Source organism: Pipistrellus kuhlii, unplaced genomic scaffold, assembly GCF_014108245.1.
Source record: "Pipistrellus kuhlii isolate mPipKuh1 unplaced genomic scaffold, mPipKuh1.p scaffold_m20_p_18, whole genome shotgun sequence".
NCBI classification, from domain to species: Eukaryota; Metazoa; Chordata; class Mammalia; order Chiroptera; family Vespertilionidae; genus Pipistrellus; species Pipistrellus kuhlii.
This window is the reverse complement of record NW_023425493.1, coordinates 24,827,978-24,849,271: the sequence shown is the minus strand read 5'-3', so window position 1 is coordinate 24,849,271 and position 21,294 is coordinate 24,827,978. Positions and strand designations below refer to the sequence as shown.

The 21,294-nt window shown below is 46.3% G+C and overlaps 1 protein-coding gene across 2 annotated transcripts; it reads left to right on the top strand.

Annotated features, from left to right (window-relative positions):
• Positions 1 to 1,661: 1,661 nt before the first annotated feature.
• Positions 1,662 to 20,884, top strand: SYT11 (synaptotagmin 11). Of its 2 annotated transcripts, none has more exons than XM_036442150.2 (4): positions 1,662 to 1,959; positions 9,146 to 9,966; positions 16,762 to 16,882; positions 17,590 to 20,884. In XM_036442150.2, the coding sequence occupies exons 1-4, from the start codon at positions 1,926 to 1,928 to the stop codon at positions 17,898 to 17,900; spliced, it is 1,287 nt and encodes a 428-aa protein (XP_036298043.1). In that variant the 5' UTR covers positions 1,662 to 1,925; the 3' UTR covers positions 17,901 to 20,884. The 2 variants fall into 2 exon arrangements, with proteins under 2 accessions (XP_036298043.1, XP_036298042.1); XM_036442149.2 differs by having other exon boundaries at positions 1,664 to 1,959; positions 16,762 to 16,885.
• Positions 20,885 to 21,294: the final 410 nt, after the last annotated feature.

Sequence of the window (21,294 nt, the reverse complement as noted above, 5' to 3'; positions counted from 1 at the left end):
TCTGGAAGAAAATGTCAAAACTGGAAAAATACACTCAACTCTCATTTCACGGGTGAACTATCAACAAATATTTTACAGATTTAAATAATCCATTTAACCTGATCCTATCTGTAAACAGAATCGACAGCCAAAATGAAGAGCGAAATTAATATACTCATGGGCACAACTGCAATCTGGCTCTAGCCTCTATCACCCTCACTCTCCCAAATGCCAAGGAAGTCTCTAGAAGCTTGGCGTTTCATTTGTGGCCTGCTTTTGAACCTGCAGCATATGAGTATCTTCCCTGGAAAAGGTTTGTTGCTCACAGGGTTTCAAATATCAGAGCCTCTGGTCATCTGTTGGTTTGCACATCCTCCCTCTCCTAATCAGCCTTACAGCACTTTACACTTTAAGAAAGAAATATGCAGCGATGATTAACTTTGGCGTTCTTCATTCGTCTTATTTATTTATTATTAATTTATTTTATTATTTATCTGTTTTTCAACATCAATTTTTTTTATCTGCACCCGAGGGTATTTTCCATTGATTTTTAGTATATGTGCTGCCGAAGCGAGCATATTCCATTGATTTTTTTAAAGAGAGAGGGAAAGACAGAGAGAAATATCGATGTGAGAGAAACATTGGTTGGTTGCCTCCTGCACTTGCCCTGGAGCCTGCAACCGAGGTGGATGGAATCGAACCCAGGACCCTTCAGTCCGCAAGCTGACACTCTACCCACTGAGAAAAACAGGCTAGGCTTCATTAGTCTTTTTATAAAAACAGCTTTAATCCACACACCACAAAATGCATCTGTTCTACTTGTATAGTTAAATTGTTTTAAGTAGTTGGTCCGAAGGTTGTGGATTATTGTTAAGCTGATTAAATTGTTTTAAGTAAATGTTCAGAGTTGTACATCCATCACGAGGTTTCATCTTCAATCAGAGTTTGTGTTTCTGAAGTTTAAGAAAGTTTCCATAATAACCTTCAGTGGGTTCAGAAATGCATGAAAACAATGGCAATTGATACTGAAATGCAGACATATAGAATTTTGTTTTTCCAAAATCCTCGGCTCTCTCTCAACCAGAACATTCCGCTGCTATTAATATATTAAGCCCAGGGGATCGGAATCACAGGATCTAAATTTCCTCTATGATACCTGCACTTCTTTTTTTTTAATATATTTTTTATTAAGTTATTATTTTTGTACATATACCAATGCCCCCCCTCCCGTACATACCCTCCATCCCCAGAGTTTTGTGTCCATTGGTTGTACATGTATACAAGTCCTTCGGTTGATCTCTTATCTCCCCCAGATCTCCCCAGCCTCCCCGCTGTAATTTGACAGTCTGCTTGTTGCTTTACTGTCTCTATATCTATCTTTTGGTTCTTCAGTTTATAATGTTCTTTATTGTCCATAAATAAGTGAGGTCATGTGGTATCTCTCTTTCATTGACAGGCTTATTTCACTCAGCATGATGTTCTCCAATTCCATCCAGGATACCTGCACTTCTTAACTCTATCCTTGGGTTTTGCTCCTTAGTAGACCAACAAACAGCCTGTCAGTGGGCGGGTCTTATTCTCAGGAAATACCGGTGTTGGGGTCCCCTCCCAGACATCTTCCGGAAAGGGGCGGGCACTGCCTTCCGGAACTTTTCGGACAGAGGCGGAGTCTCCTGCCGAGGACGGCTCGGAAGAAGGCGGGGCCTCCCTCGCATCAGGACCAGTCTGGCTGCACCTGCATCCTTAGCTCAGAGCATCCCTGGAGCAACTGAAGAGGCGACCGCAGCTGGCAGCCAGGGACCAGGCCGTCACAGGAGGCAGCCGCCAGATACCTCCCCCCTCCCCTGACCCAGCGCTGCGCAGCGGCTGCCTGGGTTCTGACCCAGGGTTCCCAGAGTTGTCTGACCATTGCAACGGCCTCTACAGCAATAGCCGCTGGTTACGACATGGCCGAAATCACCAATATCCGACCTGGCTTTGGTAAGTACAGAAGGCCCAACTGAGCCTGCGGTAATCGGAAGAGTGGTGAAGCTAGGGGAACCCAGGCAGGGGCTGCAGGAAACCAGGGTCTCCAAGGCCAGCCCCGCTAGCATCGGGCTGTGGCGGTGGGTGGTGGGCAGTGGGCAGAGCCTGAACTTAAACTGTGGCCTGCAGAGGCTGAGAAGGCTAGAGAGACATGGAGGCCCCGGATGGGGTCCAGGATGCTAAAAACCTTGCACGGTGCACCGTCAGCACTGCTGGAGGTGAGAACTAGGGAGCTTGCAGAGGATGCGCACCCCTCCTTCTGGGGGAGGAGAGGTGGAGTAGGCCGAGCCCTCCCCCTTGGGGCACGCAGGGCGGTGCCCCTTCCTCCCCACCCTAGTCCTCGGGGCTGCTGCGGGGGAGGGAGATGGCAAGGGGGATGGGGCATCAAGATGGCAGTGTGGAGGCTGTGGGCTGCGTGTGGATGGCAGCCAGGGGGAGGCAGCGGCCTCCGGGGAGGGAGGTGCGGGGGTGGGGAGCTCAAAGGAAGCCACTCCTTAGGCCGGTCAGCTGGATGCTGAGGCGGAGGGGAGCCGTGAGCCCTGCAAGTTCTATTCTGCATCGTAATGGTGGGGTCCCTCTGATGCCACCAAATGGCGCTTGGTGCCGCTGGGCGAGGGGATGACGTGATGTCTATTTCTGGGCCTCCTGGCAGTGCCCAGGCGCTCCCTCCCAGGCCTTTTGTTCCCCGTTCTCTGGGCTGGCTTTTCAAACAGGGGGACTCACCCGCGCTAAGCGCTGGAGCTGGTGGGGGCCGACCAGGCCGGCGGGGGAGGGGCGAGAGAGGCCCGGCCCGGGGGAGGCCGCTTTGTGTACCAGAGAAAGCATTACGTCACCTCGGCGCGGCTCCAAGGTCTGTTAACATTTCTTGGAGGTGAGAGTAGAGTGGAAAATAGGAAAGATGGGAAAGAAAAGCTCAAGAGACAAGTTTTTCCCCCTCTTAGGGAATTCCTCCAAAATATGCTAGGGTCACAAGCTACCTGTGCTATGTTTTCCCGGTGCAGAAATAAAAAATAAAAATAAGAATTGCCCTGCTTCTCCCTCCATCCTACTTACCTCAGTTTGGATGGTAGACACCAGGGAGAGTGCTGTCTGTCAGGCAAGGGTTCCTTCATATTCTTTAAGAGATCCTAAACCTGAGACGAATCCAGAAGTTTTGAGCATCCAGTGTTTGGGTGGGTCCACAATCCAACATGGAAGTGGCTTTTCTCACTCTCCGGTGAGAGGCTTATGGAAATGAGCAAAACTCAATGTGCTCCATGCTCTCAATATTCGAAGACATCAGACTAGGGCAAGTATCTAGACAACAAATCACACCCATTAGCTTCTTGTTCCCACTGATTCTCAAGGCTAAATCTTGATATTTGTTTCTTCCACTTCACCTTCTGCATTGCTATTCTTTGAGTCCTAAATTTCTAAAATAGATGTCTTGTTGGTGCTTGCTTGAGCACCCTATGATTTTCTTCCTGCTCTTTTTCTTCTGATGCGTTCTTTTCAACATGTTGTTTTTTTCTAATTGCATTTCCCAATTCTTTAGAAAGTGAGATGGTGGGATTTCCTTTAGAAGGAATATTAGTGGAAAAGAGAAAATAAGTTTTATCAGCCTTTTTCATACTACATTTTATTTAATCCTTGCAAATATCCGCTAATGTCGGAATTATTTTTATTTTTTATTTTTTTATTTTTTTTAAATATATATTTTATTGATTTTGTACAGAGAGGAAGGGAGAGAGATAGAGAGTTAGAAACATCGATGAGAGAGAGTCATCGATCAGCTGCCTCTTGCACACCCCCTACTGGGGATATGCCCGCAACCAAGGTACATGCCCTTGACCGGAATCGAACCCGGGACCCTTCAGTCCCCAAGCCGACGCTCAATCCATTGAGCCAAACCGGTCTCGGCTGATGTTGGAATTATATATACTTTCTCCAGGTGAGGAAACTGAGGCTCAGGGAGATAAAACAGATAAAAGTTACACGGGATAGTGAGGGTCGTGCCAACGTCCAGTTGATGCCAAAGTTTATTCTCCTATCTGTATCACACATGACAGGGAAAAGCTGGGTTAGTGAAGGAAGTCAGTAAGAAGGCTGGTCAGGGACCCACAGAGTTGGGCATAGCCTAGATGTGTCTCACAGGCCTTCCAACCCTTACAGAGGCTTTCCTCCGAAGGAACTGTTACTTCTGACTTTTTCATGTCTCGTAGAGCACTTCCCTTCAAATGCCTTAGCCCTTGGGAGATACACCAAGCCAACGCTCAATTAGCCATAACCTTAGAGCACAAAAGGAGCAAGAAGCATCGGTCACTGCAATTTACAACTACTTTAAGCACTCACTTCAGATATTAGTTCCAACTTCCTTTTCCCACCAACCTTTTGACTAAAGCAAGACAGAGGGTTCTGAGTTTCAGCATCCCTGGTTTTTCTAATTAACTGCCTTGAGTGTGGGAAGGAGAGGCAGAGGTTAACAAATAATTGAGAAAAAAAATAGGGCAAAAGTGGGCAATAAGGTGGAGAAAAGCACATAGGTGACTTACAAATGGATTGATTGGTTTCTCTTCTTTTCCTTCTCTGTCCTTCTGACAGATAGGAATCCTTCACCTTCTTTCTTACCCAGACCACCCACATTTTTTAGCAGTAAAAGCCAAGGCATGGGAAGCAACAGTGGGTTCCCTTTAGGGATCACAGAGTAAATTTAGGGTAGATCACAAAAGATCACTCACATGTCTCCCAACATGGCCTTTCGATCTCTCTTTCAAATCATAGATCTCTCGGTAGTTTCCCGCTTTCCTCTTCTCACAGAGACAATCAATGTTCAATTTCACTAATCATTAGCAAGCAATTTTCAGGAAAGTCCCTTATTAGTGAATAGAGAGCCATTTATTTTTCCTTTTTTTAAAAAATATATATTTTATTGATTTTATACAGAGAGGAAGGGAGAGAGATAGTTAGAAACATCGATGAGAGAGAGTCATCGATCAGCTGTCTCCTGTACACCCCCTACTGGGGATATGCCCGAAACCAAAGTACATGCCCTTGACTGGAATCGAACCTGGGACCCTTCAGTCCCCAAGCTGACACTCTATCCATTGAACCAAACCGGTCCCGGCAAGAGCCATTTTTTTTCAGCGTGTGCCATTTTGATTGACAATTGAAACCAATCAATTGTTCAAATAAATATTTACTGACCTTGTGTTAGATTCGAGAGACTCAGGGACTCAGAGATGAGCAGGATGTTATTTCTGCTTGCTGTCCCATTTTGTGAAAACTCTCTCCCGAATAACTCTTATTTGACTTAATGCTCTGTGAATAAACACTAGTATTATTTAGTATGGACATGGTCACCTTGATTTATTTTGTTAATGGCTTTATTCCTTAACTATATTGTTTTATAATATAACTCTTCCTTTTCTTTTAATTTTTAAAAATTTTTATTGATTTTAGAGAGAGGAACATCGATTGGTTATTCCACTTATTTATTCATTCATTGATTGCTTCTTGTATGTGCCCTGACCAGGGATCAAACCCAAAACCTTGGTGTATCAGGATGAACTCTAACCAACTGAGCTACTCGGCCAGGACTAACCCCTTCTTTTCTCACCCGGCCCCAGCTTTCATGAAACCATGGAATGTTTGGAGTAGAAAAGACTTTGGAGATATTTAGCACAATCGCCAGGAAGAAATTCCTTTTGAGTATCCCTAACCAATGGTGATGATTCAACCTCTGAAAGTTTTCAATTATGTAAAGCAGTCTGGGCTACTGTGAGGCAGTTGAAATAATAATTTGACTCTTTTCACTGAGTCAGATCTGTCTTCCTGTACCCTGTATGTGCTGGTGCTGGGCCTAAGCTCCAACGTGAAATCAAATCACACCTTCTTCCATCACAGCATCGTAAATAACTGAAGAAAGTTATTATTCCTAGACCTCTCAGCTTTCAGTTCCTTCCATTTTCCTTCATTGGATGTGGTTCCCAGGTCTTTTACTCTCCTGATTATCCATAATGTAGAGACATTTTGGTGTCAGGAAAACCAGTATTTAAATCTCATCCCTGCCATTTGCCATTACTTGGCCTTGGGCAGATTGGAGTCCCCAGGTTTCTCCATTGTAAGTGAGTATATTAATAGTACATATTTAATGAGTTCTTTGATTCATAGAGAGGAAGCTCTAGTTCAATGCCTGGCAGGGACATAATAAATGTACAAAAAAAAAAAAAGCAGTGTTTATTCCTGTCAGTGTAGACTGAACACTCCATACATGTTGTGACCAGTGCAGAAGAAATTATACTACCCTCCTGTGAGCCAGACATTGTATTCAAAGCATAAGTTGGGCCTGAACCGGTTTGGCTCAGTGGATAGAGCATCGGCCTGTGGAGTGAAGGGTCCCAGGTTCAATTCCGGTCAAGGGCAGGTACCTTGGTTGCAGGCACATCCCCAGTAAAGGGTGTGCAGGAGGCAGCTGATAGATGTTTCTAGCTCTCTATCCATCTCCCTTCTTCTCTATAAAAAATCAATAAAACATAGGTGTTTTTTTTTAAAGTATAAGTTGGCTCTAACCTTATTATACTCCATGCTTGTGGTCACCCAAACTGCTAAGTGATTTTTGCTCATCCTTATCAAGTAAGGTCTCCCGTTGCTTATTGGTAGGTTTTGAAAACCAAATAGAATTTTAAATTTTCCTTGATATATGTGATCATATTGACCTCCCCCTCTTGTTCCAATCTGTGGAGGCTGTTTGAATTTACTAGCTCATTTGCTCCCTGAACACTTACCAGGCGCCACCTGGTTCTAGGACCTGGGGATACAGCAGTGAGCAGACATTCAGTATTCTCATTAATTTATCTGGTGAGGAAAAACAGAAATTGTTGGGCCCATTAACTACTATGAAGAAAAAAATAAAGCAGGTGATAGGGATCTTCTCTCAAGTGGGGCAGTCAGGAAACGCTTCTCTGATAAAGTGAAGTGTGAACACAGGTCTGCAGTGAGAGGCAGAGAGCCAGGCACACCTGGTGAAAGGATGTTCCAGGAAGAATCTGGAATATTATGGAGTCATACTTATTTTCTCATTTCTCCCTGCCCAAGTCTTTCCTTAAAAAAGTGGGTTTGTTACGTTTCTGCTTCTATTGAAACAAAATTATGTAATAACATTTCAAATTCAAGGGACCGTATTATGGCACAATGGGTTTCAATGATTACCACAGAAGATTGTAATTTGTGTGTGTATACACATATACATGACATGTTATTAATATACAATATAACATATAAGTATATATATGCAAAACATTAAAAAAAAGTTATGTGGGGGTAGTTACAAAATAGTAACTTTAATGGGGATGTAAAGTACAGCATAGGAAATATAGTCAATAATTTTGTAATATCTATTTATGGTACTATTTGGGTACCGGAAATATCAGGGAGAACACTTTGTAAAGTATATGATTGTCTGACCACTCTGCTGTACACCTGAAATTAATACAAAATAATATTGAATGTAAAATGTAATTGGAAAAAAAATTAAGCAAGTCAAGTAATGTAGAAAACTAGAGGCTGTATCGAGACCAATTGGCTTCAGGGAACTTAAAGGGGAAATAACCCCAAACCTAATTATCTAAGTCAGGGGCCAACTGTGTGGGGAAAAGACAGGTAAGACTAAAGGAAAGGAAGGGAAAGAAATCTGTTTCTCTTTAGTTACTTATTTATTCAACAAATATATATTAAGTGTCTTTAGTGCTGGGGATATAGAAATAAACAAAACAAACAAAATGCCTGTCCTCATAAAACTTATATTCTAGTGAAAACAGATAATAAACAGTAAATTTATATGTGTGTCTATATATAATCTTGTGTATGTGGGTGTGTATGAGAGAGAGAAAAAGAGAAAGAAAGAGCAGACACATGGAGAAAATTAAGCAGGGCAGAAGTGTGGGTCTTTGGGATGGAGAAGGCTGCACTTTTGAATGGGGTGGTCAGGGAAGATCTTACTAAGAAGGTGACATTTGAGCAAAGATCTGACTTTTCCAGTCTCTATTTCTCTTTCTAAAATTTTTCCATTTTTAAATATCTATGAGCTGAAATTTAGAACATATTTTAAAAGTACTTAGACCCTCCCTGGCTGGTGTGCTAAGTGGTTAGAGCATCCACCCGTGTACCAAAGGGCCTCAGGTTCAATCCTGCCCCAGTCAGGGCACCTGCAGGATGCAATCAATCAGTGTGTCTCTCTCTCACATCAATGTCGGTCTGTCTGTCTGTCTGTCTGTCTCTCTCTCTCTCTCTCTCACCTTCCCTCACACCCTTCACTCTCTCTAAAAATCAATGGGAAGCCGAAACCGGTTTGGCTCAGTGGATAGAGCATGGGCCTGCAGACTGAAAGGTCCCAGGTTCGACTCCGGTAAAGGGCATGTATCTGGGTTGCGGGCACATCCCCAGTAGGGGGTATGCAAGAGGCAGGTGGTCGATGTTTCTCTCTCATCGACGTTTCTAGCTCTCTATCTCTCTCCCTTCCTCTCTGTAAAAAATCAATAAAATATATATTTTTTAAAAATCAATGGGAAAATTATCCTCGGGTGAAGATTTAAAAAAAAAGACTGTTCTTATTACCATCCACCCCCTTTTGCTCCCCTGGAGCAACCTACTAAAACGAAGTCAATCCCACATCCTTTCACCCTCCATGCCAGCAAGTCAACACAGCCCCATTGCTCACAAACCCTGCACGAGATGCTGTGGGATACCCCTGAACCCAGACACCCCTCCTGCCCTGGGGTGACCACTGGGCTGAATGGGTTCCCATGTAAAAAGGTGACCTTCCAACACCCACAGGGCAGTTTATGTGAAACAAATCGTTATTAGAAAAACCAAGTTCATACGTGCGAAGGGAAGGCCGAGAAAATAACAGGGAGTTGGTTGGGCACTTAGGGAAGTCTTTCTGGAGAAGGTGAATGTTTCGTCCAGGTTTGGTGGAAAGGAAGGGCCGTGGGTTGGTTGAGAGGAAGGATGAGGCACTTCAAAGAGTTCTCAAGCCCCGGATGAGCAAACTGTGTTTTGGAGGCCAGGCTGGGATGAACTTGGCTCCAGCAGGGGCCCCACGTAGGAGAGCTCTGGGAGGGGGTGAGGTCCACCTGCCCTAACCTTCTCTGGTCTCCACCCTCAGATATGTCACCGGTGGTGGCAGGCCTCATCGGGGCCTCGGTGCTGGTGGTGTGCGTCTCGGTGACCGTCTTTGTCTGGACGTGCTGCCACCAGCAGGCAGAGAAGAAGCACAAGAACCCCCCGTACAAGTTCATTCACATGCTCAAAGGCATCAGCATATACCCAGAGACCCTCAGCAACAAGAAGAAGATCATCAAAGTGCGGAGAGACAAAGATGGGAGGGAAGGCGGACACGGGAACCTGTTGGTGGGTGCAGCCGAGGCCGGCCTGCTGGGCCGAGACAAGGGCCCCAGGCCGCCCAGTTCTGGGTCTTGTATAGGCCAGTTACCCATCAAGGCGGACTACGGGGAGGACCTGAGGAGCCCCATGGCCAGCCTCACCCCCGGGGAGAGCAAGACGAGCTCTCCGTCCTCCCCGGAGGAGGACGTCATGCTGGGATCCCTCACCTTCTCGGTGGACTATAACTTCCCCAAGAAAGCCCTGGTGGTGACGATCCAGGAGGCCCACGGGCTGCCCGTGATGGACGACCAGACTCAGGGCTCTGACCCCTACATCAAAATGACCATCCTGCCCGACAAGCGGCACCGGGTGAAGACCAGGGTGCTGCGCAAGACCCTGGACCCCGTGTTCGACGAGACCTTCACCTTCTACGGCATCCCCTACAGCCAGCTCCAGGACCTGGTGCTGCACTTCCTGGTCCTCAGCTTTGACCGCTTCTCCCGGGACGACGTCATCGGGGAGGTCATGGTGCCGCTGGCCGGGGTGGACCCCAGCACGGGCAAGGTGCAGCTGACCAGGGACATCATCAAAAGGAACATCCAGGTGAGGAGGACGTGTGTGCTGGGGGAAGGGGGAGGGCATGGAGTGGGAGGCAGAGAGGGACTGTGGGGCAGGAAGCTCTCACCTGCCAAGCGTAAGCCGTGGTCAGAGGAAGACGGAGGGCCTGGCGGGCTGGGTCTCCTCTAGGAAGCAGCTTCTGGGAGAGAGAGGGAGAGGGAGCTTCTGAAATTCCACTTAGTCGCTGGGATCCTGAGCCTGCACCCCGCCTGCTTAGATGGAGGGGCTAATTTTTTTCCTCCAAAATAACGTGTGATCTTCCTCTAGTGAATTTCTCACAACTTTGAAGGTAGTTCAATAATTTTCCCCCCATGCCGAGACCGGTTTGGCTCAGTGGATAGGGTGTCGGTCTGAAGGGTCCCGGGTTCGATTCCGGTCAAGGGCATGTACCTTGGATGCGCGCACATCCCCAGCAGGTGGTATGCAGGAGGCAGGTGGTCGATGTTTCTAGCTCTCTATCTCTCTCCTTTCCTCTCTGTGAAAAATCAATTTTATATATATATGATATATATATTTAAATATATTTTATTGACTTTTTACAGAAAGGAAGGGAGAGAGATAGAGAGCTAGAAATGTCGATGAGAGAGAAACATCGACCAGCTGCCTCCCACACACCCCCCACCGGGGACGTGCCCACAATCAACGCACATGCTCCCGACCAGAATCGAACCTGGGACCCTTCAGTCCACAGACCAACGCTCTACCACTGAGCCAAACCGGTTTCAGCAATAAAATATATATTTTTTAAATAATAATTTTCCTCTCTGCTTTCCTTTCCCAGCAGCAGATATTCGGTATTCTTATTACGTTTATCTAGTGAGGAGAAAACAATCCTTAGGGGTATAAATAGTATGTCTGTGTGTCTTTTAGTAACCATTTTATAAATGCAATTTAATGGATTGCTTCGCCTCCTCCGAGCCCCTGAGCCAGGCCCAAACCTCCTTTGCTACAGTTATTTCTCTCTCTATTCCTCCTCTCTGTTTGCACGAGAAGCTGGGGGTGAGGGGGTGGGCGGGGGGGAGAGCCTTCTCTCCCACTGGGCTAGCATTGGCTCTTGAGTTGTCATTTCAGGGGTACATCAGTGTGTCCCTGCCCTCCACAATCGGAGAGGCAGTGTAGTTCTATGGCTAAGCCCTCAGGCTCTGGAGTTGGACTGTCTGACTTCATGTTCCAGCTCACCCTTTTCCAGCTGTGTGACGTGGGAGAATAACTTTTCTAAGCTTCCTGACTGACACACACACACACACACACACACACACACACACACACACACCATGTAAGACGGAGCTAATACTGCCTTCCTTGAGCAGTCTGTGGCTCAAATGAGATAACATCCCCGTACATCAGTGCCCTAGGGGAGGAAAGACAAACCGTTTTTGGCAATTACCATACTGGCAGAAGTTTTGAAAGACTTTGTTGACATTTTAACGCAGAGTTTCATTTATTTTTTCAGGATTAAATGTAAGTGGTTAATAGCAAGGGCTTTGAAGTCAGACCTGAATTTTAATTCAGGAGACTGAGCAGGGGGCATTTACCAAACGCCCGGGGGATGGGGGTGGGAGGTTGGCATGAGCCAGACTTCTTTCTGTTTTATTCACTCCCCTTGGGGAGGGATAAGCCAGGGCTGTAATCCTTAGCAACACCTTCCCTGGGAGAGGCCCCACACAGGGCACCCAGAGCCGGTGCAGCCCCACACCAGAGCGCTCCAGCCTCTGGCTTCCTAGCAGTGTCTTCCTCACCCAGTAACGATGAGCAGGGCTGTGTTCCAACCTGGGCCACCTCCCTGACCACTCACCCTGGCCATCCCTAGCACTGCAGCCTCCCAGTGCCACCCGAACCCTCCTGCTTAGCCAAGGGTCTGCCTGCCCTCTCTGCATCTCCCCTGAGCTCAGTGGTTAGAGCTGCTCAGGACCACTCCACGCTGTCTAGAGTTTTGTTTGTTTGTTTGTTCTTTGTTTTTTTTGGGGGGTATCTGTGTAAAGCATTCCTTTATATTATAATATGGGGCCCAATTATCCTCCTCCAAAGATTCCCACGTGGTGGTGAGGATTGCATTTCCTGGCCTTCAGTGGCAAGTTCATGTGTTGGTCTTTCCATTATACAGTGCCGTCTGGTTGACAAAGCCCAGGACTGATCATTTCTGACTCTATCCACTTCACTACCTTAATCTGGACAAGGAATTAACATCTCTGGGCCTCAATCTCCTTCTAGGCTGAATCAGGAAGGTTCCTGGGATCACGTTATGTGTGCACTCTTGGTTCTTATGAACATACAAAAAGATATAAGAAGCATGAAAAATTAACTCTTGATGATTAGTAAAAGGAGATCACAGTATAAACTCTCTAATACGAAAAATCTCTGAATTGGACTTTGGGACTTGGTGTGTGTGTGTGTGTGTGTGTGTGTGTGTGGCAAGCAACTTTTTCCCTAGTATTTTATTTAGATAGAAATTAATGTGAATTTATGTTCCCATAATAAATTCCCCACAAAGAGCAGGGAGACCATGCAGAGAGGGCCGGGGAATAAAGCGGAGACACTGGGAAAGAGAATTAGAGTGGGTAATAGAGAGTTGTTAGACTCCTCCTCATTTCTTCAGGTCATTGTTTTCCTGTCTTTCCACCGTCCAATCTAGTGTTGCTGACCTGGGACAATGGCCACTTAACGAAAGGATTCTTAAGACCTCAGATTGACAAGGGGCCTTGGAGGTCACCCATTCTGGCCAAAGGGGCTGGAGAGAGAGGAGAAGGGAATGTCACTTTCCCAGGAGCCATGAAGGAGCTGCTCTGTGTGCGCAGTGGGGAGGCTAAGAGGGCGGAACGTGCAGGGTTTTGTTTCTCTCGTTTTCCCACGGTCGTGATGGATGTGGAGGTGGCCCTTCCTACCTCTAACCCAGGGGAGGTTCACTGTGGGTGTGTGGCTCCCCTAATGCAGCGACTCTGTGGCTGGAAAATCACTGGGGAAGGGGCTCTGCTAGCTGGAGGAAACAGGTTTCTCCCTCCCCTCAGGGTTTCTGTCTGTCTGTCTGTCTGCGTTAGGATCCAGGCTCCTGTTCCTCTTTCCCCCTGGGGGAGGGCAAAGCCTCCCAACGCGTCAGGCACGGACAAAACCCTTCCTCCCCCTCGTCCTTCTGCTCGCCTGCCCCACAACGGGCTCTGAGCCTCATTAAGCCAGGGGACTGGGAAACAGAGCTCGCTCCCAGCCCTTGACAAAGAGCCTTTGAAAAAGAGCCATTGGCAACGCTGCTTGGCATGGGATTGGGCGGGGAGAGAAGGGGAGGAGGAGGAGGGGACATGAAACTGTTCTCCGGCGCAGAATGGAATGGCTTTCAGGTAGGGCTGTGGCTGCAGACTTGGGTATCACAAAGGGGCAGCTGAATGGGGCTGGCATTCTGCCCATGTAAACGACAAAGGTGGCGGGGGGGGGGGGGGGGGTGGAGGAGGCAGAAGGAAGACAGTTGCCTGAGGAGTGGTTTTAGGGGAGAAAAATATTAAAAGGGTAACCAGAAGTTGTCCACTTTCTCAAAGACCTAGGGAAGGGACATGGAGGTTTGGATTAGGGCGATTTTGCTATAATGAATGATTTAGGAAACAGTCTTAAACAAATATTGAGAAAATGTAATACTACTATAGTAAGTGGTCGTTTTTTTAATTGAATGAATTTGAGAGCGATGTGGGGAGTGGGAGGGGGAGAAACATCGATATGAGAGAGAAATGCTGGTCAGTTGCCTCCCACAAGTGCCCTGACCAGGGATTGAACCCGCAACCTGGGTATGTGCCCTGAGCGACCGGGAATTGAACCTGCCACCTTTTGGTGTATGGGACAACGCTTCAACCAACTGAGCTACACCAGCCACGGCTAAAACTCTGTTATTTTTTTTATTTTTTTATTTTTTAATATATTTTATTGATTTTGTATAGAGAGGAAGGGAGAGAGATAGAAAGTTAGAAACATTGATGAGAGTCATCGATCAGCTGCCTCTTGCACACCCCCTACTGGGGATATGCCTGCAACCAAGGTACATGCCCTTGACCGGAATCGAACCTGGGACCCTTCAGTCCCCAAGCCGACGCTCTATCCATTGAGCCAAACCGGTCCCGGCTAAAACTCTGTTATTTTTTAAAATCAAATATCCATTTAACCCCATGTATCCTTCTTCTGTATAAAGTTAGAATTATATTTAAAGATCACATATTTAATATTTAGATACCAGTATTCAAGGATGGTCCATTCGTGGAAATGGAGGTGAGCAATGGCCCAAATAATCCAAAGGTTCTTGCTTTCTAGATCAGCTCTGTCTGCTGGGACTCTGTGATGGTGAAACTGTCCAATATGGTAGCCACACAAGGCTGTTGAACATTTGAAATATGGCTCCTGTGACTGAGGAACTAAGATGTTAATAAGTTATCACTTAAATAGGCACATGCAGCTAGTGGCTACTGTATTGGATAGCTCAGTTCTGAAATGTCTTGGAAGGCATTTGATTTTCTTTCTCATGGGGGATTACTTCCCTAATGCCATTTGGCTGTGGGTAACAGTAAAAACGAGTTTACATTCTCTGTATTCTGATTTGTGTCCAAAGAAAGCAGTCCAGGAGTATACTGGTTGGCAAAGGCAACCAGCCTGTGATTTTAAACTTGCTGCGGACATCATCAAAAGCTGGCAATATGTATGTGATGGGTAAGGAAAAATGTGAGACTTCCATCCAGCAGAGAAAAGCTATCAAATCTTTTTTAAAGACTGTTGTTCTCTTTAGTACTTCAGTTTCAAAATTAAATTGTAGTTAGTCCTGTTCTATGCCCTAGGGGAGACATTTTCATATGCTCCTGGTATGAAACATAGTCTTTTTTTTTTTTTTACAGCAAAGGTGGAGATTTGTTGAAGAACAAGTAGGGAGGGGGAAGAACGGACTCCACTCTCAAATTAAAAAACTTGAGAAATGTTTTAAACCACATGAAATAATCTAATTCCTTATTATCACAACTTTCTTCCCTGAGATGACGTGAGGCTTATAATTAAAACACGAACGATTAGGTTTTCCCCTTGTTTTTCGTTGATACGCTAATCAGATTGCTCCTGTTGTTCTTTCCTGTGGGAGACACACCTGAGCAGGTAGAGAACTAGCCTCTAGCTTCTGAGGGTAGGACTCTTCATTGTCTATTTTTTCAGCCCTGGCCGCTGGCAGAGTGCCTGGCCCTTAGTACGTGCACAATAAATCATTTTGATGGACATGTGAGGCTGGTAGTGAGAATAGTCTATTTTTGCTCGAGCTAAGAAAAATTCCTGAACTAGGTGACATTTCTTTGGGACTAGGAATTAGATTTGATAGTAGGCCCTGGCTGGATGACTCAGTATCATCCCAAATACCAAAAGGTGGCGGGTTTGATTCCCAGTCAGGGCACACATACCCAGATTGCAGGTTCAACCCCCGATCAGGGCACGTATGAGAGGGAACCAATTGATGTTTCCCTCTCTTTCCCTTCCTCACTCTCTGAAATCGATTAAAAAACAAACAAACATATTAGGATAAAATAATAAGCTATACATATGTATATATATTGATTTGATAGTGGCGGAATGATTTTGTCCCAAATTTAACTTGTGCCTTAAATTCCTCAAATTCTACCTCCTTCTGTTTTCTTTATCTCAGCCTCAGCCCCACTTTCTAAGCTAGAAACTCAATAGTCCTCCCACAAGACAAAAACCAACAAACAAACATTCCTCTCTCCCTTCCTTCTCCCCTACATTTATGTCTAATTAGCCACCCACACCTAGGACATCCTGACCATTCTCCGTGAGACATAGCTTACCTTCATGTCCCTCCCTTCTGCCATAGCCCTGGCTCCAGGCCTCCTCATTGCTTCCTTAGCCTACTGCAGCAGCCCTTAGCTGAGCTCTCTGACTTTGGTCTTTCTCCATTTTTCAGCTCTCACTAGAATAATAATTTTATTAATAAAATATTAAAAACAACCATCCTAACTTTGCCCCTCCTACACTTACAGACCTCACTTAGCCTGGGGGTGACTCTGCTGTTTGGCTAGCATGCCCCCCTGCTCTTTCCCTTCATCTCCCCCACCTCCCCAGATTCCTGACTCATCCCTCCTGCCAGGCCCCCCCCACCAGGAACATGCGCCTCTCACATCCCCTGAACACAGTGTCCCCTGACAGGGCCCCGTGCCTCTGTAACAGCCACTCCTGCCACTCGCCTGGTGTGAGCCTCCCTCTGCCCATTGTCTCAGGGCCTCTTACTCACCCTTCGAAACGCAGCCCAGATGTCAACTGGCAGCGCCTTCCTGGATCTCCTGGCAGCACAGGGACAGGCTTCTTACTGCTCTGCTTGTTCCATCTTTGTCTCCTCTGTGCAGAAAAGTCCCAGGGTGCATTCTGGTCAAGGGCATGTACCTTGGTTGCAGGCACATCCCCAGTAGGAGGTGTGCAGGAGGCAGCTGATGGATGTTTCTCTCTCATCAATGTTTCTAGCTCTCTTTCTCCCTTCCTCTCTGTAAAAAAATCAAAAAATATGTTAATAAAAAAAAAACACAACAAGGCGGGGCTGCCTCTCCATGGAAGTGATCTTATTCAGCATCCGGATGATAATTGGAACCTTTCTTTTCATCCCTTCCCTGTTCAGTGATGGTACATCTTGCTGGGGGATGGGTACCTGCCAGACAGCCTTCTCCTCCCCGTGCTTCCTCTGCAGCCTCTCGTCCCTCTCCTCCGCCTCTTCCTGTGCCAGGCCCAGCTCCCCCTGCCGGGACTCTCATGTGCTGTTTTTCTCCACAGAAGTGCATTAGCAGAGGGGAGCTCCAGGTGTCTCTGTCCTATCAGCCCGTGGCACAGAGGATGACGGTGGTGGTCCTCAAAGCCAGACACTTACCGAAGATGGATATCACCGGTCTCTCAGGTAGCAGCTATTTACTTCAACCCATGTCTAAGTGTCTTAATGACACCCCCTCCTCCTGCCTGAGGCCAGATGCCCCCTACACACACACACACACACACACACACACACACACACACACGGCAGGTCCAGGACCCCTTATACCTGTCACTTTGCATGCGTTCCTCTCTGTGTCTACTTCCTCTTCCTGGTGAATATCTAGGTTATAGATTTTCCTAGGCAGGGAAGTGCTTTGGGTGAGCCAATGGGATCTTGACCTTTGGGGAGATGCCCTCATAGGAGCCTGTGACAGGTGCCGAGTCCTCACTCCAGGCATTTGTTGTGCTGTCAGGAAAGACCACGGAGGGCCACAACTGGTTTGGCTCAGTGGACAGAGCGTCAGCCTGCGAACTGAAGGGTCCCAGGTTCGATTCCGGTCAAGGGCATGTACCTTGGTTGCGGGCATATCCCCGGTGGGGGGTGTGCAAGAGGCAGCTGATCGATGTTTCTCTCTCATCGATGTCTTTAACTCTCTCTCTCCCTTCCTCTCTGTATAAGATCAAAGAGATTTAAAAAAAAAAAAAAAAAAAGGGCCACGTAGGGGTGGCCACCAAGGACATGGACAACAGAACCCCCTCCGTCCCAGCATGAAACCACCATTATCCCGTAGAGGACTGAGTCATAGGCCTGTCTTTTTTCTTTTTCTTTTTTTATTTCCCCGGGGGCCCCAGATCCTTACGTCAAGGTGAACGTCTACTACGGCAGAAAGCGCATCGCCAAGAAGAAAACCCACGTGAAGAAGTGCACTTTGAACCCCGTCTTCAACGAGTCCTTCATCTACGACATCCCCACTGACCTCCTGCCCGACATCAGCATCGAGTTCCTCGTCATCGACTTTGACCGCACCACCAAGAACGAGGTGGTGGGCAGGCTGATCCTGGGGGCGCACAGCGTCACAGCCAGCGGGGCCGAGCACTGGCGAGAGGTCTGCGAGAGCCCCCGCAAGCCGGTGGCCAAGTGGCACAGTCTGAGCGAGTACTAGCCCCGTGCCCCTTGCCTCCGACCCCGGGGCCAGGCTGGGCAGGGACATGGTGGGGAAAGAGGTGACAGAGAGAAGCGGACTCAAAACCTCACGTTAGTTGTAGAAGAACATTTCTTACAAAAATAAACCCTACAAAGAACACCCCACGTGACCACAGCTGCAGATCAGTTCTTAGAGATGATGATTTCTCTCCTTTGCAAGGCACTAGAAATTCGTTTTTCTTTTTTCTTTTTTAAATGGGGGAAAAGAGAGAGGGAAAGACCTCTACAAGTTTCTATATAACAATGTAACCTATATTTGCATGTCTAATACAAACAAGAAATTAGCCTAGCTGCCAATATCCAGTTACAGATTTTAACCCATGAAAATTGTGTTTTGTGCCGAACTGTATTTGCTGATCACCTGAAATTGGCCTCTTTTCACTGGGCTTCTCTGAACAGTTACTCTCCCCACCTCTAAGGATACTTTGCTCTTGTAAAACCTCGTATTTTCATTGTCCCCATCTTTTCTTCCTGTTCCCTCTGACACCTCTGCTCTTTTACTGAGCTCCAGTCAGAGGTCTGTAGTAAGCCAAGAACAAAGGTGGACTGGATGTGGCCGGGTTTCCAGGAGAAAGACTATTTGAGAGACGGGTCTTTGCTGTCAGCTCTCCTACCATGAAGGGGTAGACGGCAGCCTATGACTAAATTGTGATGAAGCACATGGACACGTGGGACTCATGAGGCAGAATTGGGTTTACAAAACAAGATGATGTCTCTAAGCAGAGCTGTGGGAATTTCAACTTCAGCTATAGGATAGTACCCATGAACACATCCTGCTGATCCCAAACACTTATTTGCAGGTATGGAAAGGAGAAATGAAATGGCTGCAAACCCCCCCCCCCCCCCCCCTTACACACACTTTTGCAGCTGGCTGTGGAAGCAATAGCTATTTCGGGTTGATGGGTTAGAAATCATCAGATGTTTGAAGAATTAAGTTGGCCTTTGTTTTTCCAGAAATTCTGACCCTTGAGAAGCTAGAGTCTTCTCAAGTAAGCTTAGGTGTGGTTAGTGGTTAGTTTTGCTTAATAAGGCAAAGGGCCTCAAAAACTATTCTCCTGACATTTTTTAGCAATGACTCTTAATAATAGCAGTGGGACTGAGTCATAAAGGTAACTTGGATTCTTTCAGGACATCTTTTCCCTCAAAACAAAGTGCTTGGTTCTTGGAACTTAAGAGTCTTAACCACCAGCTGGAGGGATGAGGGGAAGCATGGAGTCCCACCTTCCTTCCTTCCAGGGGGCACAGAGGTTGAGAGCACTCAGATCCTGAATTAGAATTCAAGTCTCCTTTTACTCCCAGTCCAGCCATGTCTCTAACGGTGACGGGGACTTCACTGACAATACGGATGCTTGGATAGGCAGTCGGTATTTTTGCTAGCCTGAAGAGGAACTCAAGTCAGCAGCAGCTTGAAGCAAAGCCTAAGGGATTAGCTAAAATGGAAGGTCCACTTCCATGGGAGAACATCGCTTTCTAACTTCCTTCTGAGAAGGGAGTTAAAAAGCGGAGTCTCTGTGGAGAGTGGCGATGTTGTTGCCTTTGGTGTTCCCTTAGCTCTTATGGATTTAAAACCTATCTGCTCCTCCCCAATCCTTTTTTTTTTTTTTAACCTTGATTCTTGACAAGGCAGAGCAGTACTGAGCAGGCACAAAGTCCTCTCTGTCCTTGTCCCTGTCAGCTCCCACCCACTACAATCTGATTCATTCTCTCCCCATCAGTTGGGTTCACACCACCAGTCTCGGTCCTATACTCCATGGGATGTAAATACTGTATCATACGTAGAAGCAAAATAATTTTTGTTTTCTAAAAATGGCATTTTGAGATAGTTTAATGTAAATCTAACAAGAGCACTCTGAAACCCCATTAGGAAAAAATTTAAATGATTCCTCTTCATCGCCTTAATGTCTAAAGATCAGAAATTGCTGAGCAATCCATTTTTGTTTCTTTCCCAGAAACAATGCAAAGCAACAGGTGGAGATAGTCTGATCTTTGCCCTGCTGTGTGTGCCTCTGTAGCTCCTCCTGGTATAAGTATGGGAAAACAGCCTCACCCCACTCTTCTCTTTCCCATCTCCTTGTAGCTTTATTCCTTGAATTCCTTGGGTCTACTGAGTAGTGGGTGGTGAGGTGACAAGGGAGGAACCGGTAGTTCCGTAGCCTATGAGCTGCCTCGGTGTTTTTCTCAGAAAAAGGCCAAAAGGAAGTACAGGTTTCCTCCCTCCTACCTCAGGCCTGATCCATCGTGCCCTTGACTTTGCTGTCCCAAAGTTTCCTAACTGACTTTGGCTTTCACGTTTGTTCCTCCCAGAGCTAACTGATGAGGGTGGAAGAGGAATGCCTCCTCCTGATAGTCAGTTGAAAGACAAGAGAGTCACATCCTAGTTTTTGCACAAGGCACTCATGGTCAGGAATAGGTTAGGGAATGGTCACTTCTGATTTTTCCAAGAGTCAGTTCTTCCCTGCTGATATCTTGATTCCTTTGGGAAGACAAGAGTTTTTCTTAATAACAAAAGTCCCTTTATGAGTTACTCCTTCTTTCAGTTCTCAGTGGAGCACAGCCAAGATTGTACATGCTTATAAACAGTGCTCTAGGTATGAAAACAGACAGAACTGGTTTGTGGGACAGGGGCAGCTTGCTCAGGAGAGGGAATTACGCAAGTCCTTTTTCTTGGAAGGCTTTTATGATGGCCGTGATAGTGACATTTCCCTCGCCATGATCCTTCTCCAATGTGGTTGTCTTTCTTTACCCTGTGTCTTCTCTTGTAAACATGAAACTCAAGAATAAAATAAACGTGTCAAATTAAAAAAAAAATCTGAAAAAGCTAACATGAATCGTGTGAAATTGCATAAAGCCGTAATGCTAACCTACAATATGTAATGCTATCTTGTATGTTGAATTTGTTAATGCACCGCACAAGTGCAAAATAAAAACTGATTCCCATGAAATGGAAACGGTGATGTCAGCATGGTTCTCTTGGAAGCTGGGTGACTATGAATGAATACTCAGATTCTAATAGGATGTTTTCAAAGAGTGGGCCTCAGACCACCTGATGCAGGATCATCTGGGACACTTGTGGGAAAATGCACACTCCAGACTCCTGTCCTAGCGACTCTCATTTGGTAGGTGACTTGGTTTGCTGTTTGTCCTATTACTTTTTCTAGTCTTTTTTGCTGTCCCTTCAAAATGTAACTTCTACGACCATAACCTCCAGGGGGAGAGATGTTGGTTATGAGTGCTGAGAATTACTCCGCCCCTGTAATTGGGAACATTTATTCCAAAAGCAATGCCTAGACTGACTGAGTTGGTTCACTCATTCATTAGTCAACAGCTATTTACTTGAGTGTCTACCATATGCC